Source organism: Diceros bicornis, chromosome 31 (assembly GCF_020826845.1).
Source record: "Diceros bicornis minor isolate mBicDic1 chromosome 31, mDicBic1.mat.cur, whole genome shotgun sequence".
Classification (NCBI taxonomy): Eukaryota; Metazoa; Chordata; class Mammalia; order Perissodactyla; family Rhinocerotidae; genus Diceros; species Diceros bicornis.
In genome coordinates, this window is record NC_080770.1 from 9263937 (window position 1) to 9291684 (window position 27748).

The 27748-nt window shown below is 39.7% G+C and overlaps 1 protein-coding gene across 2 annotated transcripts in view; it reads left to right on the plus strand.

Moving 5' to 3' along the window:
* Window positions 1-16484, plus strand: part of ATL3 (atlastin GTPase 3) — a 55987-nt gene extending 39503 nt beyond the window's left edge. For both annotated transcript variants that reach the window (XM_058526603.1, XM_058526604.1), the window contains exons 9-13: window positions 9681-9808; window positions 10426-10482; window positions 11329-11400; window positions 11783-12214; window positions 13537-16484. In XM_058526603.1, coding sequence (XP_058382586.1) covers window positions 9681-9808; window positions 10426-10482; window positions 11329-11400; window positions 11783-12214; window positions 13537-13623 — 776 coding nt within the window. In that variant the 3' untranslated portion in view covers window positions 13624-16484. The remainder of the gene's footprint in view (window positions 1-9680; window positions 9809-10425; window positions 10483-11328; window positions 11401-11782; window positions 12215-13536) is intronic.
* The last annotated feature ends 11264 nt before the right edge of the window (window positions 16485-27748 follow it).

The following is a 27748-nucleotide window of genomic DNA, read 5'->3' on the forward strand; positions in this document are numbered from 1 at the left end:
CCTCGGACCGCTAGATCTGGTCGAGCTGCAGACTCCGGGTTGCGGGGAGGGGGGAGCTCTCTCTTTTGCCCTCTGGGTCCCTGACGTGGGAGGCTTCTCGTTTGCCCCTCTTTATCCGCTCTCTGGGTTGCTCAGATGTTGATGGTAGCCCTGTGGCTCCTCTGAGCCCTCTGAGCCCTCTGTGTGGGAGTTTCCCACTGGCTGAGAGAGCCCGAAGAGCTACAGTTTCCCGCCGAGGGCCGCCCCTCCCCCCTCTCTGGGAGCCGCGCGGACCGGATCGCTGATCTGATGGGGAGGGAGCGGAGTTCTCCTTACCTCTCCCCACTTCCTCCGGGGGCCCAGCACGTTCCGCTCTCAGATGTGCGGCAGTGTGGATCCCTCCGCTCTAGCTTTTCACTGTCTGGGATTCCGTTGTTGGTCTGTGGCTGTTGCTTTTGTTGTATCTTGTGGGGGAAGAATTCACGGGAAAGCTCACTCCGCCATGATGCTGACGTCGAGTCCTTGAATTTTTTAATTTTTTTTTTTAATTTATTTTTTTCCCTCAAAACCCCAGTAGATAGTTGTATGTCATAGCTGCACATCCTTCTAGTTGCTGTATGTGGGATGCGGCCTCAGCATGGCTGGAGAAGTGGTGCGTCGGTGCGTGCCCGGGATCTGAACCCAGGCTGCCAGCAGTGGAGCACGTGCACTTAACCGCTAAGCCACGGGGCCGGCCCTGTCCTTGAATTTTTTATTTTTATTTTTTTTTCCCTGAGGAAGAGTCACCCTGAGCTAACATCCATTGCCAATCTCCCTCTTTTTGTGTGAGGAAGATTTGCCCTGAGCTAAGATCTGTGCCGGTCTTCCTCTATTTTGTATATGAGTCGCTGCCACAGCATGGCTGCCGATGAGTGGTGTAGGTCCTCACCTGGGAACTGAACCCAGGCTGCCAAAGTGGAGAGCGCCAAACTTAACTACTAGGACACGGGGCCAGCTTGAATTTCTTAAAAAAAATTATTACTTGTGTTTGATTCACTTAATACTCTATTGCTAAGTTTCTTTAATTTTGAACTTTATAAAAATATAGTATATGTTGGGCTGGCCCCGTGGCTTAGTGGTTAAGTGCGCGCGCTCCGCTACTGGCGACCTGGGTTCGGATCCCGGGTACGCACCGATGCACCGCTTTTCTGGCCATGCTGAGGCCGCGTCCCACATAAGCAACTAGAAGGATGTGCAACTATGACGTACAACTATCTACTGGGGCTTTGGGGAAAAAAATATGTGTATGTATATATATAGTATGTGGCCAACTTGCATTTTCACTTTTTCATTTCTAAGATTATCTGTATTATTGCATGTGGTTGTCGTTCATTCTCTTTCATTGCAGTACAACAGTGCCTTCTGTGAATATAGCAGTTTATTCTCAATGGAAATTTGATCTTTTCCAGTTTTTTGCTATTAAGAACAGTGCTGCAGTGAAAATTCTTGTATTTATATGGATATGTGGGAGTTTCCCAAAGGCATGTGCTTAAGACTGGAGTTGCTGGATGTTAGAGTATGTGTATTTCACCTTTACTAGATAATACCAAGTGGTTTTGCAAAGTGGTTGTTCCAGTTTATACTGCCTTCATCAGTGTACGTAAAAATTCCCTATGATCTATATTCTTGGCAATACCTGGTGTTATCAGACATCTTAGTTTTGCCAAATTAGTGATATAAAATGGTATGTCAATGTGGTGTTAAATCATGTTTCCCTGGTTACTAATGGGATTGAATATCTTTTCGTCTATTTATTTCCATTCATGTTTCCTTTCCTGTGAAATTCCTGTTACTGCCTATTCAGTTTTTGATTGGATTGTTTGTCTTTCTCTGCAATGTAAAGATCCTATATGTCTATTTGAAGATATGAGCCTTTGTTGGTTACTTGTTGCAGACATCTTCTCCCATCTTGTGTCTTGTCTTTTTTTTAATATGCCTTAGTTTTAATGTGGGTGCGTTCATTCACCTTTGATTTTATGTAGCACTTTTTAAGTCTTGTTTTAGAAAATCCTTTCCTTTTTCTAAACACACACACTCTCTCTCTCTCTCTCTTTCTGTCTCAAGCTTTGTCTTTCATATTTATGTTTAATCCACTGGGAATTAATTTTTGTGTGTATGTGAGGTAGAGATCCTTCTATTTTTCTACATAGATACCAATACTTGTGACATTATTTATTGAATACTCCATTTTCCTGTTATTTGCAATTTCTGTTATGTTTATTGCTTAAATCCACTGTTTCCTTGTTGACGTTCTGTCTGGATGATCTATCCATTGATGTGAGTGGGGTGTTAACGTCCCCTACGATTATTGTGTTGTTGTTAATATCTCCTCTTAGGTTTGTTAATAGTTGGCTTATGTACTTTGGTGCTCCTGTGTTGGGTGCATATATATTTATAAGTGTTAGGTCTTCTTAGTGGAGTGTCCCTTTTATCATTATATACTGCCCCTCTTTGTCTCTCATTACCTGTTTTGTCTTGAAGTCTACTTTGTCTAAGTATGGCAACACCTGCTTTCTTTCTTTCTTTTTTTTGTGAGGAAGATTGGCCCTGGGCTAACATCCATGCCCATCTTCCTCTACTTTATATGGGACGCCACCACAGCATGGCTTGACAAGTGTTGCCTTAGTCTTGCGCCCAGGATCCGAACCTTCGAACCCTGGGCCGCCACAGCGGAGCATGCAAACTTAACTGCTATGCCACCAGGCCGGCCCCCTTCACCTGCTTTCTTTTATTTGCCATTAGCCTGGAGTATCGTCTTCCATCCCTTCACTCTGAGCCTCTGTTTGTCTTTAGAGCTGAGATGTGTTTCCTGGAGGGCAGCATATTGTTGGGTCTTGTTTTTTAATCCATCCTGCCACTCTGTGTCTTGTGATTGGAGAATTTAATCCATTTATATTTAGAGTGATTATTGATATATGAGGGCTTAATGCTGCCATTTTATCGCTCGTCTTTTGGTTGTTCTGCATTTCCCTTGTTTCTCCTCCTCTGTATGTCGGACTACCAATTCAGTTGGTAGTTCCCTATGATGGTTTTCTTACTTTTCTCTCTGTTATGTTTAAAAAAAAGCCTTTCATATATGCATGGGTATGATTCTAGGCTCTTTATTTTGTTCCATTGGTCATTTTGTCTGGTCATGTGCCATTACTACATTATCATAATTATTATTTTATGATAAGAGTTGATATCTGGTAGAACAATTCCCTCCCTTTTTCACCCTTAGTCGTCTTCAGGACTTTCTTAATTATGCTTCAGTCTTTGCTCTTCTATGTAACTTTTGGAATCAGTTTATCAAGTTTATTAATGTCCCTGTTTTATTTTTGATTCGAATGATATTGAATCGATAACTTGGTCTGAGGGGAATTGGCATATATTTATGATAATAGGTATTCTTATCCTGAGTAAGGTAATCTCTCCCTTTATTTAGGTCTTTAATTTCTTTTTATGAAGAATGTAAAAACTTGATTAAGGTCTTATACATGTTTTATTAGATTTATTTCTAGTTTCCTTAGAACTTAGAAGTCTTAAAAATTATTTTTCATAATTATTTGTGCTGGTGTATTGAAATACATTTGATTCTTTTGTATATACAGCTATATTGCTAAACTCTCATTATTTCTAGTAATTTATCTATAATTATTAGATATTGTCTATGTCACTTATGAAGAATGGAGTTTTTGCTTTTTTCCACATCAAATTTTAAGTTTTTAAATTTTGTTCTTGACTTATAGGAAGACTTGGACTCCAGTATAATGTTAGATAGAAGCAACGATAACAGACATTTTATCTTAGCCCTGATTTTAAAGGGAATGCTTCCAACATTTTATTATTATTAATGTTTGCAATAGATTTTTGGTATATATCCTTTTTCAGATTAAGGAAGTTCCCTTCCATTCCTATTTTGTCAAAAATATTTTAAAAATTATATATTGGTATTGTATTTTGTCAAATGTTTCTTCTGCATCAACTGAAATGAACATCTAGTTTTTCTTTCTTTTTTTTTTTTTTTTGTGAGGAAGATCAGCCCTGAGCTAACATCCGTGCCAATCCTCCTCTTTTTGCTGAGGAAGACCAGCCCTGAGCTAACATCTATAGCCAATCCTCCTCCTTTTTTTTTTTTCCCTTTTTCTCCCCAAAGCCCCAGTAGATAGTTGTATGTCATAGTTGCACATCCCTCTAGTTGCTCTATGTGGGACATGGCCTCAGCATGGCTGGACAAGCGGTGCATCGGTGCGCGCCTGGGATCTGAACGCGGGCTGCCAGCAGCAGAGCACACGCATTTAACCGCTAAGCCACGGCTAAGCCCTAAACTTTTTTTTTTTTTTTTCTCTCTTTTTTTATTTTTATTTTTTATTTATTTTTTTTATTGATGTTTTAATGGTTTCTAACATTGTGAAATTTTGGGTTGTACATTTTTGTTTGTCCATCACCCCATATATGACTGCCTTCACCCCTTGTGCCCACCCCCCACCCCCACTGCCCGGGTAACCACAGTCCAGTTTTCTCTGTCCATGTGTTGGTTTATATTCCACATATGAGTGAGATCATACAGTGTTTGTCTTTCTCTTTCTGGCTTATTTCACTTAACATAATACGCTCCAGGCCCATCCATGTTGTTGCAAATGGGACGATTTTGTCTTTTTTTATGTAAGCCCTAAACTTTTGATGATATGTTTATTGACGCGTTTTATCAAGTATGTTGATAATGTTTGAGTGTTATGATACTGATTCTTAAAACTTTGCTGTTACGTATTTCTTGTCTTAGACTTTTTATACATGTTCCATATGTGCTGAACACAATGGCTAGTTTTTTTCTCCTCTCCCCAAATCCCCAATATGTAGTTGTATATTCTAATTGTAAATCCTTCTAGTTTTTCTGTGTGAGCCGCCACCATAGCATGGCTACTGACAGATGAATGGCGTGGTTCTGCACATGGAAACTGAACCTGGGCCGCTGAAGCGGAGCGTGCCGACTTTTAACCACTAGGCCATCAGGGCTGGCTTGGGTCTTTTGTTTAATTTTTTAGTATGAGGTTTGTTTGTCTCTCTAAATCATACTTGTTATTTGTGTCATTTTCATTATCTTCACTAATTTTTGGCTCCTTGAGTATCAGTAATAGATGTGCATTGATCTTCGTCTGTTTTGATGGATTTGTCAGTGTCTCCCTGTTATTTTATCATATATTTTGAGGCCATTTTAAATAAATGTATTCAAGTTTAGAATTGTTATATCTTTCCGGTGAATTGAGGCAATAGATAGTAACCCTCTCTATGCCTAATAATTTTTTATTGTTGTTTAAGCTTGTTTTATTTTTATTAACATGGCTATCCCAGCTTTGTTGTCCTAAGTATTTGTTTGTGTCTCTTTTTCTGTCTGTCATGTTTAACCTTTCTGTGACTATATGTTTTAGGTGTATCTCTTGTAAACAGCATATATGTGGATTTAAAAAAAATCCAATTTGACAATCTCTATTTTTTTAATTGGTGCATTTAGTCCATTTTCTGATTCCTGATATATTTGCTTTTAGAGCTATCATCTTGCTTTTTGCTTTATATTAGTTTTACTCTTTCTATGCTTTTTTCCCCTCCTGCTTGTCTTTTTCTTTTAAATTGAGTTTGTTTTCTTATTCTAGTCCCACTCCTCACTAATATGGAAGTTATACACTCGATAAAAATAAATTCTTTTAGTTGTTATCCTTGAAATTTTACCACACATACTTATTTAAAATGTAAATAAATAGCTTAATCTCCTTCCTGAATAATAGCAGAGCATTAGGACAGTTTAATTCTGATTACCTTTTGCTTAACTAGTGTTTTAGTTCTGTGTTCTTTTTAACCTCACCGGTTAACTGTTGTTATTATAATATAAGATGATATTTGTTTAGCTTTCCCTACATGTTTTTTTATTTCTTTGCTCACCTTTCCTTGTTTTTTTTTGAGGAAGATTGGCCCTGAGCTAACATCTGTTGCCAATCTTACTTTTTCTTTTTTCTCCCCAAAGCCCCAGTACATAGTTGTATATCCTAGTTGTAGGTCCTTCTAGTTTTTCTATGTGAGATGCCACCTCAGCATGGCTTGATGAGTGGTGAGTAGGTCCGTGCCCAGGATCCAAACTGACGAACTCTGGGCTGCCAAAGCAGAACACACTAACTTAACCACTATGCCACCGGTCCAGCCCTCACCTTTCCTTCTTGTATTGCAGGCTGTCCTTCTGGAAACATTTTCCTTCTTCCAGAAGGTCTTTGCTGTGCTACAGTTTTATTGTTAAATATGTATTTCTTTCTGTTTAACCTACTTGTTATATGCTGTGGTCTGAAGCAGTAGATTCATGTATTTTATCAGTTCTAGAGAATTCTCGGCCATTATTCATGTATTTCATCTTCTAGAGAATTCTCAGCCGTTATGCCTTCTGTTATTGCCTCTAATCCACCCCTTTATCTCCTAGGACTCCACTTAGACATGTATTAAATCTCATTCTAACTTCCGTGTGTTAATTTTTTCCCCTTATTTCCCATCATCAGATCTCTCTGTGCTGCTCTTTGGGTATGTTATTCGGATCTCTTTTCCTCCAGAGAAGATATGTGTTTGTTCTGTCAGGGAGCTGGGGGCTTACTAACCTGGGACCATTCCAGCCCCCTTCCAGGATCCAACTTAATCTAGGAGTTAATTTTGCCCAGAGTTTAGTCACCCCGTCGCAGTGAGTGGCCTCAAATGAGCCACAGCTTCCCGTGTACTTGGCTCACTGCCCTGGTCACCTGGTCAGCCCCTTGCAGCTCCGTTTTATTTCCAAGTCCAGTAACGTAATGGAATATATCTTATGCAGGATCTTGTTAGGAAGAAGGTCCCTTCAGATTCTCCAGTCTGTACTGTCAGAAGCAGAAGTCCCAAGATACTATTTTTCACCAATCGAGGCAATAAAGATTTTGAAAACAATAAAAATCTCTAGTGTGTTGAAAGTAGTAAACAAGCCTGCTCAGACATTGGTGGTGGGGGTGTAAATTGGTTCAATCTTCTACAGAAACAATTTAGCAATATAGAAAAGCCTTAAAAAGGAAAGGGAGTATTTTAAATGTTAATGTGATTATCTGATAGTGGGCTTTATGCATGGTTTTTTTTTTTTTTATAGTTTTGAATGTTTTCTAGGAGTCTACATTGTCATTATAAAATCTCTTTTTTTTTTAATTTTTTGTTTATTGCAGTAACATTGGTTTATAACATTGTATAAATTTCAGGTGTACATCATTATACTTCTATTTCTGCATAAATTACAACATGTTCACCACCCAAATACTAATTACAACCCATCACCACACGCATGTGCCAAATTATCCCTTTCGCCCTCCTCCCTCCCCTCTTCCCCTCTGGTAACCACCAATCCAATCTCTGACTCTATGTGTTTGTTTATTGTTATTATCTACTACTTAGTGAAGGAAATCATACGGTATTTGACCTTCTCCCTCTGACTTATTTCACTTTGCATAATACCCTCAATGTCCATCCATGTTGTCACAAATGGCTGGATTTCATCGTTTCTTATGGCTGAGTAGTATTCCATTGTGTATATATACCACATCTTCTTTATCCATTCGTCCCTTGATGGGCACTTAGGTTGCTTCCAAGTCTTGGCTATTGTGAATAACGCTGCAATGAACACAGGGGTGCATGTATCTTTATGCACTGGTGTTTTCAAGTTCTTTGGATAAATACCCAGCAGTGGAATAGCTGGATCATATGGTAGTTCTATCCTTAATTTTTTGAGGAATCGCCATACTGTTTTCCATAGTGGCTGCACCAGTTAGCACTCCTACCAGCAGTGTACGAGAGTTCCCTTCTCTCCACATCCTCTCCAACACATGCTGTTTCCTGTCTTGTTAATTATAGCCATTCTGACGGGCGTGAGGTGATATCTCATTGTAGTTTTGATTTGCATTTCCCTGATAGTTAATGATTTTGAACATGCTTTTCATGTGTCTGTTGGTATCTGTATATCTTCTTTGGAGAAATGTCTGTTCAGGTCTTTTGCCCATTTTTTAATTGGGTTGGTAGTTTTTTTGTTGTTGAGATGCATGAGTTCTTTATATATTTTGGAGATTAAGCCCTTATCAGAAGTATGGTTTGCAAATATCTTCTCCCAATTGTTAGGTTGTCTTTTCGTTTTGTTGATGGTTTCCTTTGCTGTGCAGAGCTTTTTAGTTTGATGTAGTCCCATTTGTTTATTTTTTCTATTGTTTCTCTTGCCCGGTCAGACATGGTGCTTGAAAATATGTTGCTATGACCGGTATCGAAGAGCGTACTGCCTATGTTTTCTTCTAGAAGTTTTTGAATGTTTTCTAGGAGTCTACATTGTCATTATAAAATCTCTTAATTCGTCTCAGAGGACCATATAATCTAAGGAAATAAAAGTAACCTGAAGTTTTTTCTGCAGAAATTTTTATGGCGATATTTGTAATTGGAAAGATTTAGAAACTATGTATGTTTTCTTCACTGCTCTGTCCCCAACTCTTACAACAATGCCTGCCACAAAAAGGTGCTTGAAAATTGTTCAATGAATAAATGATATAAGAATGTCTCAGTTTTATAAATTAGGGTTATGGAGTGTTGAAGAGTTCCTACCTTGGTGTGGGTTCCCACCCACTTTCTTTTCAAATCCACCCACTGGTTTGAATTAGTTGGGAACCTGGGAAGATGTTAGATTATAGAAATCAGATTCCTTGTATTTTATTTTATTTTTTTGTGTGAGGAAGATCAGCCCTGAGCTAGCATCTGCCAATCCTTCCTCTTTTTGCTGAGGAAGACTGGCCCTGGGCTAATATCCGTGCCCATCTTCCTCCACTTTATATGGGACGCCGCCACAGCATGGCTTGACAAGCGGTGCATTGGTGCACGCCTGGGATCCGAACCGGCGAACCCCGGGCCGCCATGGCAGAGCACGCGCACTTAACCTCTTGCGCCACCTGGTCGGCCCCAGATTCCTTGTATTTTAATTCCTTCATTGGTGGACCAGCTTGTTCTCACTTTGAGGAAAGAGCTCTATTTAATGGCTCTCCTGAGCCCTCTGTGGCAACTTTGTAGAAGCTGCAAAATAGCTGTCACCTTCCTGAGACAATAGTCTTCTCCCTTTGGGGTGGCTCAGGGGACCTCTCTGAGGAGATACTAGAAAATAAATATCATGAAGTACAGGTGCATCTGCTTCTTTTAACATTAAAAGATGAACAAAAATACAGCACATGGATAAATAGTGATTTCTAATGGATTTAAGGGGGAGTGTGAGGATGTGGCAAGGGCCTGGCCTGAGAGAACTTGAGGGATTGACAGCTGATCTTTTGAAGACCTTGTTAATGAAATTCTTTAAAAAATGAAATTTCTTGAAAGGATAGGGAGGAGACTGAAACTCCCAGAGTGAAAACCAGGGTACGGATCTTCTGCATATTCTGTTCTGGACTAGAGAGGACTGCAGAGAGGAAGGAGACAAGAAAGTCCATAAGGACAGAGAGCCATCAGCAACCTGGTCATAGCCAGAAAGTGTCAGTCTGGGACGCTCCCCTCGCTTTCAACCAGCAAATGTTAAAACAGCTAGATAGACTGCGAAGACTGCGTTTCATGCTCGCCTTGGTTGATTAAGTCTGTTTGGTTTACTGTTTCCTCCTTCATGGTCCTGTGGACAGATATTGCCAGTGAATTCAAAGAGCAGTTACAGACATTGATACCGTTTGTATTAAACCCTGCTAACTTAATGGAAAAGGAGATCAACGGCTCAAAAGTCACCTGTCGGGGGCTACTGGAGTATTTTAAGGTAAATACAGGTTTTAATTATTAAAATATTGACTTTTGGCAAAACCGATCTGGCCCGTAAAATAACTTGAATGTTGGTATTTTAAAGCGTAGGGGAAAGTTTCGTGGAGGAGATGGTGGGAGGCATTTTCAGAGACTTTAGTGTCCTTCCAGGAGTGGGCCACGGGGTGGCAGCATCGGTCCAAGAACCAAATGGATGTTCTTTGCACTCTCTTAGAGGAGTAATTACTGTGGCTAAAGGAAGATTGTTCCTCAAGGAAGATGGTGTGGACAGGAGGTGGTTAGGAGGTTGCTGTGAGTAGGAGACTGCACCTAGATGTGACACGACTACCTCAAGGTGGATGGTCACTCTGCCCACAGGTAGTGGTGAGGCCAGTGTGCATGGGGAGTCTGGTGGGAATCCTGTCCCTGGTAGGCTCGTGCTGCTTGAGAACATCTTCAGCTAACTAAAAATGCTAACATGCACTCCAGGGTGTGTTGTGTTTTTGCTAATTCCTGGGTGTTGATCTAGGTCTTTAGGAAAATGCAGTTGTACGGTCACTGTTTCTAAAAATTAAAGTTTGATTAGATATGACAGAATGTCATTTTTCATAATCATTTTTATGTTTATATTCTAAGGCATATATTAAAATTTACCAAGGAGAAGATCTGCCTCACCCCAAATCCATGCTTCAGGTAAGCAATTCTTTGACATCCTACATGATGTCCTTTGATTCTTGGGTTGACCTGTGTACAGCAAACAGAGTCCTTTGAGAAGAGAATACTGTCACTCTCCTTTCCCGTTGTGCTTAGGTCTGATAACTTGAGCACATTTTCCAGTAGTGTCACTGCCTTCTGGTTTCCTGTCTGTATTTGTGGTGGTGCAGTTGAAGCAGAACGGCCTCTCCTGGGGCCTGGTCTTCCCACGAGACGTACTATAGAAAACGCTGTTTTATATACCCAGGTGCAACATACCCAGTTTAGTTAGACAAATCATTTTCCTGTTATCTGTTGTCTACTTTAGTAGAACATGTCCTGACGTATCTATTTACTAATCAGGTTTTTTATTTTCAACTAGTTTTATTTTCAACGTTTTGATATTTTCAAGATGTCATTTTGTTAAAACATATACTTTCTGACTTTCATGTGCTGAACACAAGGCCATTTATTGCCAAATGTTTATTTCTTTAGTAGCAAAACATTTTCACAAAGGAAGCCTTGAGTTTGGGATTGACGTCATAAAGATGAACTTTTTCCATTCTTTTTTCACTTACATCTATTTTTTAACATTTAAAATTGAAGCAAAGGAAATGATGTTTTTGGAGGTTTAATTTCTGATGAAGATTCTTATGTATAAGAACATTTTTTGGCAGAAAAGGTATATTTAGTTCACAAATGGGGCTGTATGGAAACCTGAAAAATAGCAGAAGGATAATAAAAAAAGGAAAAATGGGGAATAGGGTGAGAGAAAATTTTTACTTGGTTATTTGTGGAAGAATGTTAAAAGAGAGGATTTATAGTTTATGCTTTCCTCTTTGAAAGGCCACTGCTGAAGCCAACAATTTAGCAGCTGCAGCCTCTGCCAAGGACGTTTATTATAACAACATGGAGGAGGTACGTGGGGCCTGTGTCCTATTCTGAAATATCTGCAACCTGGGAATCGTTGCTGACTTCAGAAGCCCAAACTTGATCCTGTTTAATGTGTGTTAAGATGATGAGGCAACAATGCTGTATTCAGCTCATCCTGGTCGTTGGGCCTTCTAACTATTACCCCATTTCTAACAAAGCTTTCTTACTGTGTCACTGATCAGTGTCACCCTGGTTATTAAAGTATGCTTTCCAGAGGAAGTGAACCAGACTTTATTGGTCTTGGTCATCGTTTTAAAGTTAATTTCTAGTATCTTAAAATATTCTAACCTTTTCAGTGTTTTCACTTGTTTATTTGGCACTTGTTTTTGAAGGGATCTTGAATACAATGGGTCTTTCTTCTTTTTAGGTTTGTGGGGGAGAGAAACCTTATTTGTCTCCAGACATCCTAGAGGAGAAGCACTGTGAATTCAAACAGCTTGCTCTAGAGCATTTTAAGAAGATCAAGAAGATGGGTGGGAAGGATTTTAGCCTTCGTTACCAGCAGGAGCTGGAGGAGGAAATCAAGGAACTCTACGAGAACTTCTGCAAGCACAATGGTAGCAAGAATGTCTTCAGCACCTTCCGAACCCCTGCAGTGCTCTTCACGGGCATCGTGGCTTTGTACATAGCCTCGGGCCTCACTGGCTTTGTTGGTCTTGAGGTTGTGGCCCAGCTGTTCAACTGTATGGTTGGACTGCTGTTAATAGCACTTCTCACCTGGGGGTACATCAGGTATTCTGGTCAATACCGTGAGCTGGGCGGAGCTATCGATTCTGGTGCAGCATATGTATTAGAGCAGGTAAGTGGTGCCCGCTGAGGAGGCTGAGGGTTGGTAATGGACGGATATTTGTGCTTCTATTGTAAAATATCTCTATTTAGAAGACTTTCGGGGTCGACCCTGTGGCTTAGCGGTTAGGTGCGCGCGCTCCGCTGCTGGCAGCCCGGGTTCGGATCCCGGGCGCGCACTGCTGCACCGCTTCTCCGGCCATGCTAAGGCCACGTCCCACATACAGCAACTAGAAGGATGTGCAGCTATGACATACAACTATCTACTGGGGCTTTGGGGGAAAAATAAATAAATAAAATTAAAAAAAAAAAAAAAGAAGAAGAGTTTCATAGTGAAAGAAGGCATGAGAGACTTCCCTTGGCTGTTTTTTTTCCTGACAGGCATTATCTTTTATTATCCTTCTTTAAGATATTAATGTTTATTCCTAATATTTTGTTTCCATGCCTGAAAACTGCCTTTTAATACAAAAATGTTCCAACTTAGACATACTGTATTTCTCATGGGAAACTTCTAACTACATGTTCTTCAGACACAATTCCTGTGTGATTCTCTCTCCCATCCAAGGCTAATTTGCTTCACTGAAAATCAAGAGCTTTGAAAAATATGAACTAGGGCCGGCCCCGTGGCTTAGCGGTTAAGTGCGTGCGCTCCGCTACTGGCGGCCTGGGTTCGGATCCCGGGAGCGCACCGACACACCGCTTCTCCGGCCATGCTGAGGCCGCGTCCCACATACAGCAACTAGAAGGATGTGTGGCTATGACATACAACTATCTACTGGGGCTTTGGGGAAAAAAAAAATAGGAGGAGGATTGGCAATAGATGTTAGCTCAGAGCCGGTCTTCCTCAGCAAAAAGAGGAGAGTTAGCATGGATGTTAGCTCAGGGCTGATCTTCCTCACAAAAAAAATAAAATAAAACTGTTAAAAAAAAAAAAAAGTAAGAAAAATATGAACTTAACAAAATTTTGTTTTGAGTCCTATTAATGGATGGCAACTCTTTAAAAAATCTTACAAAAAGCCAATGGCTTTTGACTTGGACATGATCTCCAGGTTTACAGGTACTTGAGACTTTGATTGGTTTCTTTTTCTGAGTAGCTTGAACAGATCACTTAAGTTAGAAGGTTGTGGTGAAGCCAGGAGAGCTGCATACCCCACCCCAGTAACAGAGCAAAGGCTCAGCTGACTCTTTGCACCCTACTTTTGCATTCGCTTATTATCTGTAACGTACCCATGATGGAGACAGAGATTTTCAAAAGTTTGTCTCCAGGTACTTTTACTCTCTTGATGCTGTGCTGAATTTTATTAACTTATATGTTGAATAAATGGACTTTTGCAGGCTACTTCTCATATTGGTAATTCCACTCAGGCTGCTGTGAGGGATGCAGTTGTTGGGAGACCACCCGTGGATAAAAAAGCTCAATAGCATCTTAACAAGAGAATCCAGCGAGAACCCGACTAGTCCCTGCTGATTACTGGGTTTCTGCCGCGGCCACAGGCTCAGGTCCAGAGGGATGCAGATCTGGGACCATCTGGGAAGAGCTGAAACATGGCACTAATAAACAAACAGACCTGTCCCGTGGTTTCAAATTCTTAAACACACTTCCATTTCTATTGGGAGCATTTCTTTTCTTTGCTGATGTAGATCTAAGCTTGTGTCTATTTTCTTAATACTCTCTGCTTTGTGCACTTTATGGGGGGCAAGCTAAAGAAAAAAACGGAAATGTGGTTTTAAGTCCTTTATGTGCCACTTAGTGCCTTTTAAGATTGAATTCGTGCTTTTGAAGACATGGTAGGGAGGGGATTGAGGTTAACCCCATGAAAGATGTGGTTTTGGGGTGAAACTTGTCAGTTCCTTTATACCTTACTCTTTTGAGAAGGATTCCTTTTTTAAAAGTTTACAAAACTTGCAAAAGCTTCAGAACTAAAGACTGAAAATAATGCCATCATACTTTTAAAACCTTATAATATTAGAGAATCCTGTTGCCACATAATGTGGAAAAATCATACTATATTTAAATCTACCATACACTGAAATTTAAGGTCTTTTACCTAACAGACTGGCAGTTTTATTGGAACACATTCTTTTTTTTGCCTTCAGTCCTGTAGCTTCTTTCTAGAAAAGAGGCAAAGATGCCTTGAGAAGCCAGAGCAGGTCATAATAAAAGAAATAACTTGATATTTAAGAAAAAAGCTTGAATCTTAAGTGAACCGTGTGACCTCTGATAAGTCACTTGAACTTGTGCCTTGGTCAGATTCACTGTTCGTTGGTTTATGTACGTGTGTGTTTTCTTCCTCACTCACACGGTTGTCATTTGAGAGGGTTTGTTTTTGAGAGTTCTGCATAAGAACAGAACTTTATTAAGGATTAGAGGAAAGACATTACCAAACATTACTGCCTTTCATTGGTGTCCTGTTTCATGTGGCTTAGCAGTAAATCAGGTCTTTATCCAAAACATTTATTTACATTCTCCTATGCACTGTTTAGTATTTTTAATAATAAAGCTAAAACTGTCGATTTTATTTATCGAATCTTTCTTTCTTTAACTTTACTTGACTAGTCTGGTAGCTTTAAAATAGATTTGGCTTAGTGAGGACCAAAGTCCCACCCAACTATGGACAATACCTAGAAGTATCTAAGAATTCTTTTTTATTTACCTTGATTGTGTGATAAAAAATTTTTATCTATTAGTTGCCGTTTTGTTTGATTTATAATGGGGAATTATTGTGGATTTTAAAACTTCATAAAACTTGCCTGCAAACGTGTATATAAACATCCAGGTATGTGAGCCTTAATTCTTAAGATAATTTCTGTTGTGGGAGGGAGGTGGGAAGGCTTAGGCCAAATCTGAGCGTAAATTCTACATACGTGAAGTATGAATGGAAGGTGGAAGGAAGAAAGTCTCTGCTAGCATGTAATCTTTATCAAAGAATTTTCTTTTGACTACTTTAACACTTTACCATGCAAGTATTTTTATAAGTCCTGAATTAATTGCAAGCATTTTATATTTTTTTCATATTTACGTACCATCTTGCCTTGAAGTTCTTGCTTTTCTATTTAATTGCCGTTAAATATTAGAAAAATTCCAGCTTGTTCTAAAAACTGTTTACTTGCATATCTGATGCTTAGCTTTGACTGTTAAATTGAAAGCTTTGTTTTGAGATTTTGGTGCATTTTCAGTTGGCCTCTCATCTTCCTGAAGGTTCATACTTAGTAGCTAAAGGCCTTATAGATGTTGAGATTCTTAGCTTTTAATGCATTTTTAAAGCACATTTATAGATTTCAGAATAATTGTCTAAAGTGATCCTACTTTTAATGGTGAGACAATGATGATGTGTCTAAAACATTTTAATACTAAAGTATTTGATTTTTTTTAAATTTAAAAATGTGATAATGTATAATTTAATGAAATCTTAGGATTTAGTTACTGTTTCAATTCACCATTTCTGTTTTGATCTTAAAGGAATAACTTGGTTTAATTACCCTGGGGAAGCCTTATTTTTTTGTCTTTATTAGGTAACTTATTCTGCCTCTGGAAAGTGTTTATAAAGTTTTCTGAGTGAGGATTCTTATGAGTTTTATTTGGCTCTTTTCTCCTTTAACAGTAAATTGATGGTTTTATATCAGCTTTTTCAGTAGAAGATGCATTCCCATTGCTGACTATAAGTAGTCTGGGGGAGATTTATAACCAGGTTGCAAAGAATGTCTTTTACCTTGTAACTTCCCGCAGCCTTTAATCTGTGGTTCAGGGACATTGCCTAGGAGCCCAGACTAAGTGTTGGCTGGTGTTAGTTGCTCTGCTGCTCCCGGCCGGCCTTTCCACCCGGGCATTCTTAATTTGCACATTCCTAACAGTATATGGGGTATGCTCCTATTAACATATAAAAGGAGGTTTCCAAAACTTTCTATGAAAAGAATTCATTTCAGGGGAAGTTAAATGTTAGGTTTTTTGTTTTTTTAATACTTCCAGCTAGCTTCTTATAGTAAAAACAGTAGAATCAAAATTGTGATTCTTTCACTGAGAAATCTCTCTAGATTGGTTTGTAGACAAAATGAGGACAAACTAGCATGTATGATGATGGAACACCTTCAGACCATACCTTATTTAGCAGTGTACCAAGAAACCTGTTGGTTCCGTGGAGGTTTATATGTTAACACCTACTTTATACTTGGTAACGTTGCCTGTGAACATTGTTTTTGCATTACCTCTTCTTTCTCTTTTCTCTTACTCACCTGAAGTAAAATGCTTTAGGCCAACAAACAAACAAACAGATGAAGTGCCTTGTCCTGGCAATATGTTTCTTTAGCAGGTTGTACCCAGTGTTCCACCTGCCTTATCACAGTGAAGTCTGAATAGGGCGAGTTGGGATGAATATGTGTGTATGTATGGATGAGTTACAGAGAAATTAAGCAGGTTGATTTAAGTCCAGGCAAAAGCAATAAAAAACATAGTTTTACTTTTTCCCTAGAGTTTTTATTTTTTTAAATAGTGTAACTTACATGGAAATCTTCATAGAACTTTTATTTCCCCCATGGAACTATTGAAATCTAATTTAGGATGGCCACCATCTAAGGTAGCCAACATGGGCTACATCATTCCTCCTTACATTTAGATCCAACAAAATTTTAGTCAAGGGATAACGGCATAATGAAGACAGGTTTCAGTTATGAAAGTGCAAACTATTTGTGTAAGTGATTTTTGTAATTGACATTATGAAGCCCATTGTAAAAGACCATCTGCAAGTAAATGGTTTTCCTTAGGTTGTCCTATTTCAGCTGTGTTTTGGGTTGTGGTTCTCATCTGTCTTGGGGTACAGAAGACTTACCTGGGAGGCTTCTTCAAAAAAATTCCAACTCTCACCTTTATACCCCTGAATTGCCTCATTTGATCTGGGCTGTGGCCCTGAACTCATCACTTTTATAAACAGCATCGCAGATGGTTCAGAGACCACAGGGAGAGAGACTTCTCCGTGGGTGAGAAAGTGGAGTTCAGTAGCGTCTGGAGGCAAGTGGATGGCTTTTACCTGAGGTTCAGAATAGATGTCCACTGCAGATAGTCACTGGGGGTTCACGGTATCCATAGTGATAAGGATGCCTTTAGTGTACAGCTTATCTAAGCTCCTTAACCCCGTTTTTCTAAATGAGAGTGTCATAGTGCCTTCTCTGAAAAATGAATGTACAAGTATCCTAGTTACTAACAGGTGTAATTAGGATAAAAAAAAAATTTTGAAAGTTGTTTTTCTTTTAAAAAGCAAAATTCAGCACTGTGACTTGAACCCCTAAGTCTTTGACACACAGAATACCTTAAGCCATAAATAAAAAGAATGAACAGAAAAGAAGGAGAGGATCATAATTTTGAAAATTGGGGATAAAAAGTACCCAGATCAGGAACTTTTCAAATTAGATGTAGAGGCAGAAAGATTTTAAAAGAAATTTTTCTTCCTTGGGAAAGAATTTCACGTGCGAGGAGTAAAATGTTCATGTAGTGTACTTATGACCAAGGGAAGATTGCATTTGGTTCCCAAAGCTCCAATTTAGGTGATAAATGCTATCGTGAACTTAAGCCTCAAAGGAGTTAATATTCATCTTGAACATATATAAATTTTCCTCTTAAATTTATTTTTCTTTTCTTTAAAAATAATTGTTGAAAGTACTTTGTCCTAAACCCTTTTCGAATGGCTTTAAAATTTAATATACTTCTTAAAAAGTGCAATGGGATGAGATTATGCTTTACGTATATTAAAAGCATGTTTCTGTTTCTTAGTTGTAAGGTCATTTAATGGAATAAAGATCACAGTACCACGTTACCTGTGTTTTTTTTCTTTCTCCGTTCTTTAATGTGGGAAGGTTAATGAAACAGATTTGGGCCTGGGAAAGCAAATAGGATATCTAAGGGGAGGGATAACTTGGTGTCAAGGTAGTCATAGTAATGTGGTTTGACTGAGTCAGCTCCCTGTCCCACAGAACAGTCCTGGACTAGGATCTTGCAGGCATACTGCAGAAGGCTGTGCAGGCGTGGTGTTGCTTCAAACTGAAACACCAATTGTATTTATATTAACACGTACTTGTGAAGACCCTTGGATTTGTGGCACTTTGTTCGGTTGCCCCATCTGGAGCCGGCTGGTTAAATGGTTCCTCTTTGGGGTGGGGTGAGAAAAAGCTCTGTTGAAAGCTTTCCCTTTCAGTTGGCAACCGTGGAGGCAGTGGGAGTTTGCGCTGAACTTCTCAAATACTGGCTAATCACCCGACAAGCCCCATTTAGCCCTACAATAAAAAGATTTCTTACTAATTTGAAACACACTGGGTGGGGTCGGTAGCCTGGTGATCATATGTCAGGCACCATGCCAGGTGTTGCACTCAAGATCATCAAAGTTTAGTAGGGAAGGGGCAAACTCACAAGTTGATATGATACGAGGGGTACCCTGAAAACCTGGGGGCTACCATCAGAGGGTTGGTGCCCCATCAGCACAAGCTGGGGAGAAGGAAAGGTGGGGGGGTGTGCCCATGTGTGGTTGGGGAGAAGTCAGGCAAACTGGCTTGTCTTTGGTGCATTGGCATTCTTGCCTTTAATTACCATATATGAGTTTGCCAAAGATGAGTCCAGCTCTAATTAGCTTAATCAAAAGAAACTGGATGTTACTGGATGTAACTGGATGTCTAGGGGTAAAACTGACCTCAAGCACTGGAGGAGCTCAAATGTCAACACTGCTATCATCTCAAATGCATACTGGCTGTGTTATCTGCTCTTGTAGATGGATTTCTTCAGAGCTGCAGGGGATGGCAGGCACAAATGTTTCCAGGCTTATATCACCCCACTTTAATGTCCCCAGAGGAAAGAGGATTTTTTTTTTTAACCACTGCCTATTAAAAAATGTGTGTGTGTGTGTGTGTGTATATATGTATATATATATATATACACACATCCATCCTAAAGAAGCTTCTGATTGGTCTGGCTTGGGTCAGATGCTCCTTCTAGGGTCAATCACTGTAGCCTGGGGGCGGGGTGATAACCAGCCAGACCTAGGTCACATGTGTCTCTAGTCAGGGCGATGGGGCACTGTGATTGCAGCCCCACCAGAACCACAGAGTCACCAAACAAAAGTGCCAGACAGGCAAAAACGAACGTCCATTACAGTGACCAGTTTGCCAGGCTGGCCATTTAACATAGTGGAATGAGAGAGCCTGGAACATTTCAGGAATGTTCTTTTAAGGGGAAGTAGAGGTGGTTATGCTGCACATTTACTCACTGGGAATGTTACCGGATACAAACACAGATTCTTTACCTGCTGCACAATAGGGGCCAAATAAAAACTGGAACTCTAGGCTTATGGCAAGGAAAGCGTTTTTATTTCAGGCGACATCAGCCGGGAGATGAGAGCCCTCAAATTTGTCTGTCTTCCCGAAAGATGGGAGGCAAGGGATTTTAAAGGTTGTGAGGAATGTAGCTGCTTGTAGGGAGGGGGAGCCTGTGGTCTTGCTGGTTGGCGCTTTCCCATCAGCCTGCGTTGGGAGGCTGCTTGGGAGCCTTGTGAGGCTGCTTGCAGGGAGGGGGTGGTGAGATAAAGGAATCCGCAGGTGGGTGTCCTTGGTTGTCTGCCTCCGTGACGGGTGGTGGATTCTGGCACCAAGAAGCTGAGGAGTTAGAGTCTGGGAAGCTTCAGTGTCTTGATATTCTCTGGATGTCAGTTTCCCTGTAATAAAACTTCAAAGGACCTGCAACAAGCCAAGATGTCTTCATGAGGCCACGTGGGCTCTAACAACCTGTAACTTCTATTTGCCTTGTGACATTCAGGGATACAAAGTTAAAAAACCAATATTTACATAGGAATATAACTTAGAGAAGCAGAGAAAGGGAATGAGTGCTTTTGGTTTTAACCCCATATGCTGGGTTTAATGTAGGGGACCCATATCAGGGCCGGTATCAATTTCCCCCTATTTTATGTTTGTTCCTCAATCTTGAGAGATTTGGGGTGACAACTGATCTAGCTACTTCCGGCTGAATTGGGGCATAGGTCTGGGTTAGAGGAATGAGACTGCTTAGCACTTATTTGGAAATATTTTCTTGTTCCTGGCTTGACATTTTGTATTATTAGAATTTTTGTACCTTGTTCAATGGCTTTGGAACAACAGCTAAAGGCACATTAAGTATCTGACCAGAAGGATAAGACATATAGACAACTCAAATTTTAACAGTCCCTGAAAAATAGACTTAGTCCTTTGGAAAATCCAAGAAAACAGTCCTGAAAACCAGTCTGGACCCAGTATCTCTGGGGATACCTGCTGATAAGGGGCATAGGTTGATCCATCTCGTTGAACCAGTCTCTTAGTAAGGTGGTGATGCAGGTGGGCTCCCAAAGTTAGGCCTATATTGTGTAAGCAAGTAACCACGTATTTAATAAGAAGTATTTCTAGGGGCTGGCCTGGTGGCGCAAGCGGTTAAGTGCGTGCACTCCTTTGCAGTGGCCCAGGGTTTGCCGGTTCGGATCCCGGGCCCGCACTGACACACCACTTGTCAGGCCATGCTGTGGTGGCATCCCATATAAAGTGGAGGAAGATGGGCATGGATGTTAGCCCAGAGCCAGTCTTCCTCAGCAAAAAGAGGAGGATTGGCAGATGTTAGCTCAGGGCCGATCTTCCTCACACACACAAAAAAAGTATTTCTAGGTAAACAAAAAGAAAAAGCAAGGTTAATGGTTGGAGCACATTATAAGCCAGTTCCTGCAGCCAATCAAGAAGATTTCTAGAAGTCAGAGGCAAAGCATCTTTTGCAGTTTGAAGGGCCTCTGATAGTGTCATTGGGTGTTCAGGTATCTTTCTGAGTGGCTTACACAGCAACAGGCATGAATCTGTTTGAATCTGCAGGAATCTGAAAAAGGTCAGTTTCAGTTCTCAATGATTCCAAATGAAAATGATGGAAAAAATGGAAAACGTTAGTTTGGAGATGGTACCAGATATTTCAGGAGATTAGAAGAACTCAGGATCCAGTCCAGTTTACAGATAGAAAACAAAACCTCAAAGACAATTGACAGAACCAAAATCTAATATCCAAAAATGTGTATTATAGTTTCTATTGAAACAATTTCTCTCTCTATAATCACCCTCATTTTTACCAAAGATAGCCAAATTAAGTCATTGGTTTGTAAAATACGACTAGTTTCAATAAATTTGGCCCAATTATTTATAAAAGTACAGCAAGAATAGCAATTGATCATATAGGCTCTTTTAAATCTGCTTTGCTGGAACTTTTTATAAGGAATCTCAGACTGAACTTTAAAGCCTCTCGAGGGCCGGCCCCGTGGCTTAGCGGTTAAGCGTGCACGCTCCGCTGCTGGCGGCCCAGGTTTGGAACCCCGGGCGCGCACCGACGCACCGCGTCTCCGGCCATGCTGAGGCCGCATCCCACATACAGCAACTAGAAGGATGTGCATGCAGCTATGATGTACAACTATCTACTGGGGCTTTGGGGGAAAAAAATAAATAAATAAATAAAAAATAAAAAATAAAAAAAAATAAAGCCTCTTGAGGCCAGAAAAGACAGACCAAGGACTTATCAGACTCTGCCTGTAATACCTACATATTTGGGTGAATTCTTCTTTTTTTTGAGGTTCCCCATAATATTTTGAAGTTTCTTGCACCTGCCAGAAAAGTTACCCTATTTACTTACCTGGTAAGGTTGCTGGACACCCTGTAAGCAAGGTGTCAGGCCAATATTTCCAAGTAGCTTTATTCTATAAAGTCAATCTTCCTTCCTCAAAGGCTGTCTGGTCATATCTGAGTCTATATATATTTTTCTCAAATATGACATTCCAGTCAAAGCTTTGGTAATATAACCAGTGTTTCCAGTTGTGTTCTGATATAAGGAGAACAGATTCTTATTGAACTTATGCAAACAACCATATTGCCATGAAAATAATACTTATCCACTAAGAGTTTATAAATTCTGGAGGGATCAGGTAGGGAGAAAAAGATAAATGTTTTAATTTTGTTTACAAAAGTATAATTTGTCAAATTGTTATAAGTCATAGTTAGCTTAAGAGAAAAGAGAAAAAGTTTTCCTTAAATCTGAAAAAACAAAACATTAAAAAATGAGCAATATTTCAAATAAAAAGTCATAAAAATTATAATCATCCTTATCAGTTCATTTAGTTTCATGTAATCTACCCTTGATCTTCTGTTAGCAGTTTTATGAGGCCATCAGTTTTTCAGTTACAGTTCTGTAATTTCTTACTCAGCTCAGTTTCATAATCTGGAAGTTTATTAGAAACCTGTATTCTAGAGCAAGTGTCAGAGTCCTTTCCGTGAATCTTTCTGAAGATGAAACATATTTGCAAAAACATCAGAGTAAATCAGCTGTCTGTAAATGATGAAAGACTTAAAAATAGAAATTGACAAAGAGAACTTGGCTATTTCTGTGACATACAACACTTTAAGATAATAACCAGAATTATGGCTGATAATCAGGACAGATCAGAATTTTAGGAATGTTATATAATTTTTAAAACACTTATATCAATAACATTTACCCACACGATATAACCTAGACAGGCTTATTATCATTTATTTGATAATGTTTCCCATGTAATTTAACATGACAAATAAGTTTAGTTAGTTTAATATCTCCCTCTTTATAGAGAGAGAGACAAATTTTTTGAGAAGTTTCAGGGCTAATTGGAAATTCTTAAAGTTTTCTTTTTAAGTCAAAAGAAGACTAATTTTGGAGGAAGTTTGTCAAAAATATCAAAAAGTTTTAAAACATGTGGTCAAATAGGAAACAATGCTTAGTTATCCATTCAGTCAAAGTAACAACAGGTCAATAAAATTATTTAAAAAAAAAAACAATGGGCTGGCCCCGTGGCTTAGCGGTTAGGTGCGCAAGCTCTGCTGCTGGCGGCCCGGGTTCGGATCCCGGGCGCGCACTGACGCACTGCTTCTCTGGCCATGCTGAGGCCGCGTCCCACATGTAGCAACTAGAAGGATGTGCAGCTATGACATACAACTATCTACCGGGGCTTTGGGGGAAAAATAAATAAATAAAATTATTATTTAAAAAAAAAACAAAGTGACAACAGGAACAGTGAAAGGCAGAGTGAAAACAGCCAAGCCCCCCAAACCTTTCATATTCTTTTTATCAAGAGCAGACAAAAAGTTCAAGAAAATTTTCCTTTTAAGAGAAAGCCAAATTCTAATTTTGTACCAGCTTACTTTTGATATTGAAACTTATTTACTTAATTAGATTTACTTCAATCTTAGCCAACTTGACCATGTATAAAACTCTTTCCTCAGGATTCTTCCTCCACAAACCTTTTATAACTTTCTTTTTTATATTTAGAATTTGTCCCTTGTCTTCTTTTTTCCCTCCTAGTATTTTAGGACAAATTTATCTTTCTTTAACAAAATAAATAAAAATATCTTTATTTTTTGTACCTCTTTTACTGAAAACATATATTGTAGTTTCCTGGTATACAGACTTTCTAGAAATATGTGCTTTCCCATAGAAAATTCCTCAGCATGCACAAAACATGTTTATCAACAAACTCAAGCCTCTTTCAGTTTCTTTGAGATAAGAAACCAAAGGCAGGTAAAACTATGCTTAGTAATCAATTTTTAATATTTTATCTTATGTGGAAATGACCTAGATACTCAACAAGTTTTATCATTTACTTTAGCAAAACTCTAAAGTTTTAAGTTACGAAAAAGATTTTGGAAGTTATTTTTCAAGCATATATACCATAAAACATAATTATTGTTAAAAAGTTCCTCCAAGGACTTTTATCTTTTTTACATCTATTTAGTTTACCTGTCCTCAATAATTATATTTAGATTGTCTACAAAAACGTCATGAGACATCAAACAAAATCAGCTGTTATTCTAAGTTATTACTCTTGCTGACAAATTCTGTAACAGGGATAACAGGAGCTCATTTGACCAGTGAACCAGGCTGCATGTCTGCATCATATCCAATGCTGATAACTCTGAGGGTGTGCCTATTTTAAATCAAACCAGCAAACTTAAATAAGTCTATATTTATTAAAGATTATTTCATATCATGGTAACTTGAAAGACATTTGGGTTAGTTTTTATTACATTTAGAAATAATTTATGTAAGTGCTTACTTTAAGCCAACTAAATAGAGCTCTTAATTTTGGCCATACCATCTGGAGGTAAAATATCCTATATATATATATATATAACATATATATGGACACACATATACACAAAGACATCACAGTAATTGTTTTAAAACTTTAGGACGATGTATCATACCTTTAAAAGTCTGCACAAAGCATTTAACAAAGGCCCTCTTTCTAAGTGTATGATTTAACCTTAGACCAATTTACCTTGGAAGGGAGCCTTTAGTATCCTTTTAGGACCTGATACTAGCCTCTAGTTTTATTTCATACGGTGTGGGCTCAGGCAACCTTATTGTCTTCCCTTTAGTATGTTTATAATTTTTTTAAATAATTTTATTTATTTATTTATTTTTTCCCCCAAAGCCCTAGTAGATAGTTGTATGTCATAGCTGCACATCCTTCTAGTTGCTGTATGTGGGACGCGGCCTCAGCATGGCCGGAGAAGCGGTGTGTCGGTGCATGCCTGGGATCCGAACCCAGGCCGCCAGCAGCGGAGCACACCCACTTAACCGCTAAGCCACAGGGCCAGCCCCCTTTAGTATGTTTAATTAACATTGTCTGAAAGGCAGAGTTATCCCCACAATACAATCAGAAAAAAAGAGATGTAATCATTTTATATAAAGCCCATTTAAATATACCAACTTTTATAAAACTTTATCTTAATTTTATCAACTCATACCTCTAATTACAACTTATATTAGGATTTCATTAACAAATTTCAGTATTATAATCTGTGTAGAGGAAGCATTCCCAGCAAGACATTTGTTTCCAAAAAAAACATCCAGGCAAAGTTGACATAATCTCTTTATGTAATATTAGCTTGAACACTTTAATCTTTATAGTCTTATCGACCTTAGCAGCCTACCTGTTGCCCCAAACAATTGTTGTTCAGGTTTCTCATTGTGATCTCTGCCTTCTGGCTTTTTAATTTTTTTTTTCAAACTGAGGTGAATAGAACAGGCCTGTCTGATGTCCTTTAATGTTGGGCGGCCAATCGGGGGTCCCTTTAGGCCATCCAATCTTAGGCAGTGTTTTATTAAAACCTTTGTTTTAACTGGGGCCAGCCCCGTGGCTTAGTGGTTAAGTGCGCGCGCTCCGCTGCTGGCGGCCCGGGTTCGGATCCCGGGCGCACACTGACGCACTGCTTCTCCGGCCATGCTGAGGCCGCGTCTCACGTACGGCAACTAGAAGGATGTGCAGCTATGACACACAACTATCTACTGGGGCTTTGGGGGGAAAGAAAATAAATAAATAAAATCTTTAAAAAAAAAGAAAACCTTTGTTTTAACTTTATTCATGTCTGCTCTATTCATCCAATTTTCCTTTTTAATAACTAATTAAAGATTTCCATTCTGCTGGGATGAGTCCTGTGACTCTTCCTTTTTTGATTTCTCTTTATTTTATTTTCCTTTAATATTTGTCTTATCTAATCCACTGTCTTATTTACCTTCTTCTTCTTCTTCTTCTTTTTAAAAACTCCTTTAAAAATTTCCACCTTGTTGAAAAGAGTCCCTTTATTTTTCCTCAGCTTCCTTTTATTCTTTTGTTAACTTATTGTTTTCATCAGCATCTGTAAGACCATGAGAAGAAGCTGAGACCCTAAGTTTGATTAAGTTCTTAAGACCAGTCATTGTATTTTCCTTTCTTTTTTTTCTGATGAGGAAGATTGGCTCTGAGCTAATGTCTATTGCCAGTCGTCCCCTTTTTGCTGAGGAACATTGGCCCTAAGCTAACATCCGTGCCCATCCTCCTCTATTTTGTACGTGGGACATTGCCACAGCATGGTTTGATGAGCGGTGCATAGGTCCGTGCCCAGGATCCGAACCTGCAAACCCTGGGCTGCTGAAGCAGAACAGGTGAACTTAACCAGTATGCCATTGGGCTGGCCCCCATTGTATTTTCCTTTTAATTTGGTCTTTTCATAGGCACCAATAAAACAGTTGTTTATGATGAGAGCTCTCTAAAAATTTTTCCAACTTAAGGATCCATTGTTTGGCCATTTACTCTCTGGAGGTTAAAGAATATTGTGGCCATGTGGTGTTACAAAAGAAAATCATCCCTTTTTAGACATTGGCTCATAACTATGATCAGACCATCTACTCAGAATCAGCCCCAATGGGCTCCACTTGGGGACAGACAGCATGTTCCCCATTCTGTTACACAGAGATGGACAGACATACAGATCCAGACACAGAAAAACCAGACACCAGTGAACCAGCTCCCAGATTTAGGGTACAACTGTTCCCACTCCAAATGCGTGCCCAGATAGCCCCTCCACAAATGGAAGTGGCCCCAGATGGCCCTGCCTTAAATGGAAAGACCCCAGATGGAGGGGAAAAGAGTTCACAGGCATCCCTGAGGCAACTTACCCTATTCCAGATTGAGTCTGTGGACTCACCAGAAGCAAACACAAACAAATCTAGAGCCTGTTTCTTTGCTACAAGAAAATGTGTGTAGGGCCAGCAGTTCTGGGTCAGAAGGAAACTACGGGGGACAGTCCCTAGGGCAAATCACCTAGGCAGCTGATAGACTGCTTCCCAGGAAATCCCAGTTGGCCAGGGCCACGGAGCCACGGGCCAAGAGCCCCCTGGCTGGCTTGCCAAATTGTTACTGGACACAAACACAGGTTCTTTATCTGCCACACAAGAGGGGCCAAATAAAAATTGGAACACCAGGCTTATGGCAAGCAAAGGGTTTTTATTTCAGGTGACATTAGCCAGGAGATGAGAGTCAGCCCTCAAATTTATCTCATCTCCCTGAAAGATGGGAGGAAAGGGGTTTCAAAGGTTGTGAGGAATGTGGCTGCTTGTAGGGAGGGGGAGCCTGTGGCCTTGCTGGTTGGTGCTTTCCCACCAGCCTGTGTTTGGCCTTATGAGGCTGCTTGCAGGGAGGGGGTGGTGAGATAAGAGAATCGCAGGTGGGTGTCTTTGGTTGCCTGCCTCTGTGGTGGAGGGTGGATTCTGGCACCAGTAAGCTGAGGAGTTGGGGTCTGGGAAGCTTCAGCTTCCTGATATTCTCTGGATATCAGTTTCCCTGTAATAAAACTTCCAAGGACCCGTAACTAGCCAAGATGTTAGCATGAGGCCACCTGGGCTCTAACAATCTGTAACTTCTATTTGCCTTGGGAAGTTCAGGGATAGAAAGGTTTAAAAAACCAATATTTACATAGGACTATAACTTAGAGAAGCAAGCAAAGGGAGTGAGTGCTTTTGATTTTAACCCCATATATGCTGGGTTTAATGTAGTGGACCCATATCAGGGCCAGTATCAGGAACTTTTCAGGGCCTCGCAACAGGGATTTGTTCTCAGCTTCTGTAGGACTTGAGGAGTTTCACAGATAGGGGATTCAGGAAGAAGTTGTACTTCCCCTTCCTTTTCTTTCATAAAAGCCTGATTTTTCTGGTCAGAGCAAACTGTCA